The sequence below is a fragment of the Acanthisitta chloris genome, unplaced genomic scaffold (genome assembly GCF_000695815.1).
Source record: "Acanthisitta chloris isolate BGI_N310 unplaced genomic scaffold, ASM69581v1 C16543266, whole genome shotgun sequence".
Classification (NCBI taxonomy): domain Eukaryota; kingdom Metazoa; phylum Chordata; class Aves; order Passeriformes; family Acanthisittidae; genus Acanthisitta; species Acanthisitta chloris.
The window spans coordinates 1-1,221 of NW_008702686.1; the positions used below are offsets into that span (position 1 = coordinate 1).

At 41.4% G+C, this 1,221-nt stretch overlaps 1 protein-coding gene across 1 annotated transcript; it reads right to left on the bottom strand.

The window, feature by feature from the left end:
* Positions 1-6: 6 nt before the first annotated feature.
* TLR9 (toll-like receptor 9) lies at positions 7-1,218 on the bottom strand (the record flags this gene model as incomplete). The annotated part of the gene is made up of 1 exon (XM_009083301.1): positions 7-1,218. A coding segment is annotated over one exon (1,212 nt), but the record flags the coding sequence as incomplete, so codon positions are not given.
* Positions 1,219-1,221: the final 3 nt, after the last annotated feature.

Here is a 1,221-nt window from a genome sequence, read left to right on the forward strand (position 1 = left end):
ATCATACCTGAAATAATGCATCTCTTGTAGTACTTGCCTGTGGTATTGCTCTACTGATATCCTAGGATTAGAACAAAATCCATCGAAGTTGCTTTCCCCTGAAGAAGGAGAAATTTTATTCACTGACAGGTCAATGAACTTAAGAGCTGGGAATTCTTTGAACACTGTTAGGTCTGCAACTTTAATAAAATTAGTCCCCAGATCCAACACAGTTAGATTCCTAAGACTGAGCAGTGGGTGTAGGTCTCTTGCTCTCAGTTCTTTGAAGACATAACCCTTGAGCCTCAGGGTTTCCAGGTTAGAGAGGGAAGCAAATGTCTCAGACAGATTCAAGAAGGGAGAATACATCTTCAGTTCAAAATTAAAGGACAGATCCAGCTCCACAAGGCTAGGGATAAGCTTCAAGAACTGAGCATCTCCAATCTCCTTCATGAGGAAATTTTGGGAGAGGTCCAGCTCTTTGAGATTCTTGATGTTTTTAAACCAGCTACTGGATATGCTCCTAAGAGAGTTACTGTGAAGTCGCAAAATTCTTAAACTTTTCAAGGAATCAAAAGCCTTTGCATGTATCTCAATTGAGATCTTAGGGCAGGGAATACAAGGATAAGGGGCATTGTAGCAACGTGGGCAATTGCCACTTAGATCAAGAATTTCTAGGTTGGGAAGGGCACTCAAATCATGTTCTTCGATCACTTCAATCATGTTGTTGTAAATATACAATTCCTTTAAGGTAGATGACAGATTGGGGGGAATATGCGTTAAGTTGTTGGCCTTCAGGGACAGTATTGTTAATTTTTTCAGCTCCAGAAAGGCTGTGTTTTCAATTTCAAATGAGACATTGCATGGATTGCGGTAGTAACAGTTCTGTCCTAGATACAATGCCTCTATGTTTCCTAGCTCTGAAAAGTTGGCCTTCTGGATAGAAAAGATACTGTTTGCTTCCAGGCTCAGCAGGGTTAAAGAAGCAGGAAGACCTCGAGGTATTTCCACCAGCTGGTTTGCATCCAAATACAATGACTTCAGTCTTGCCAGGGCAGCAAAACTGCCATTCTCAATCTTCAGACTACTGTTGCACACATGATCCTTGGGCCCCATTTTGACAGGCACACAGTTGCATCTGAAGTCAATCTCTATGAGATTTTTAAGGTGAGCAAAGGATGTGGCATAGATATGGGGAATGTGATTTATACTGAGGGTAAGGTTGGTAACATTTCCAGGGAT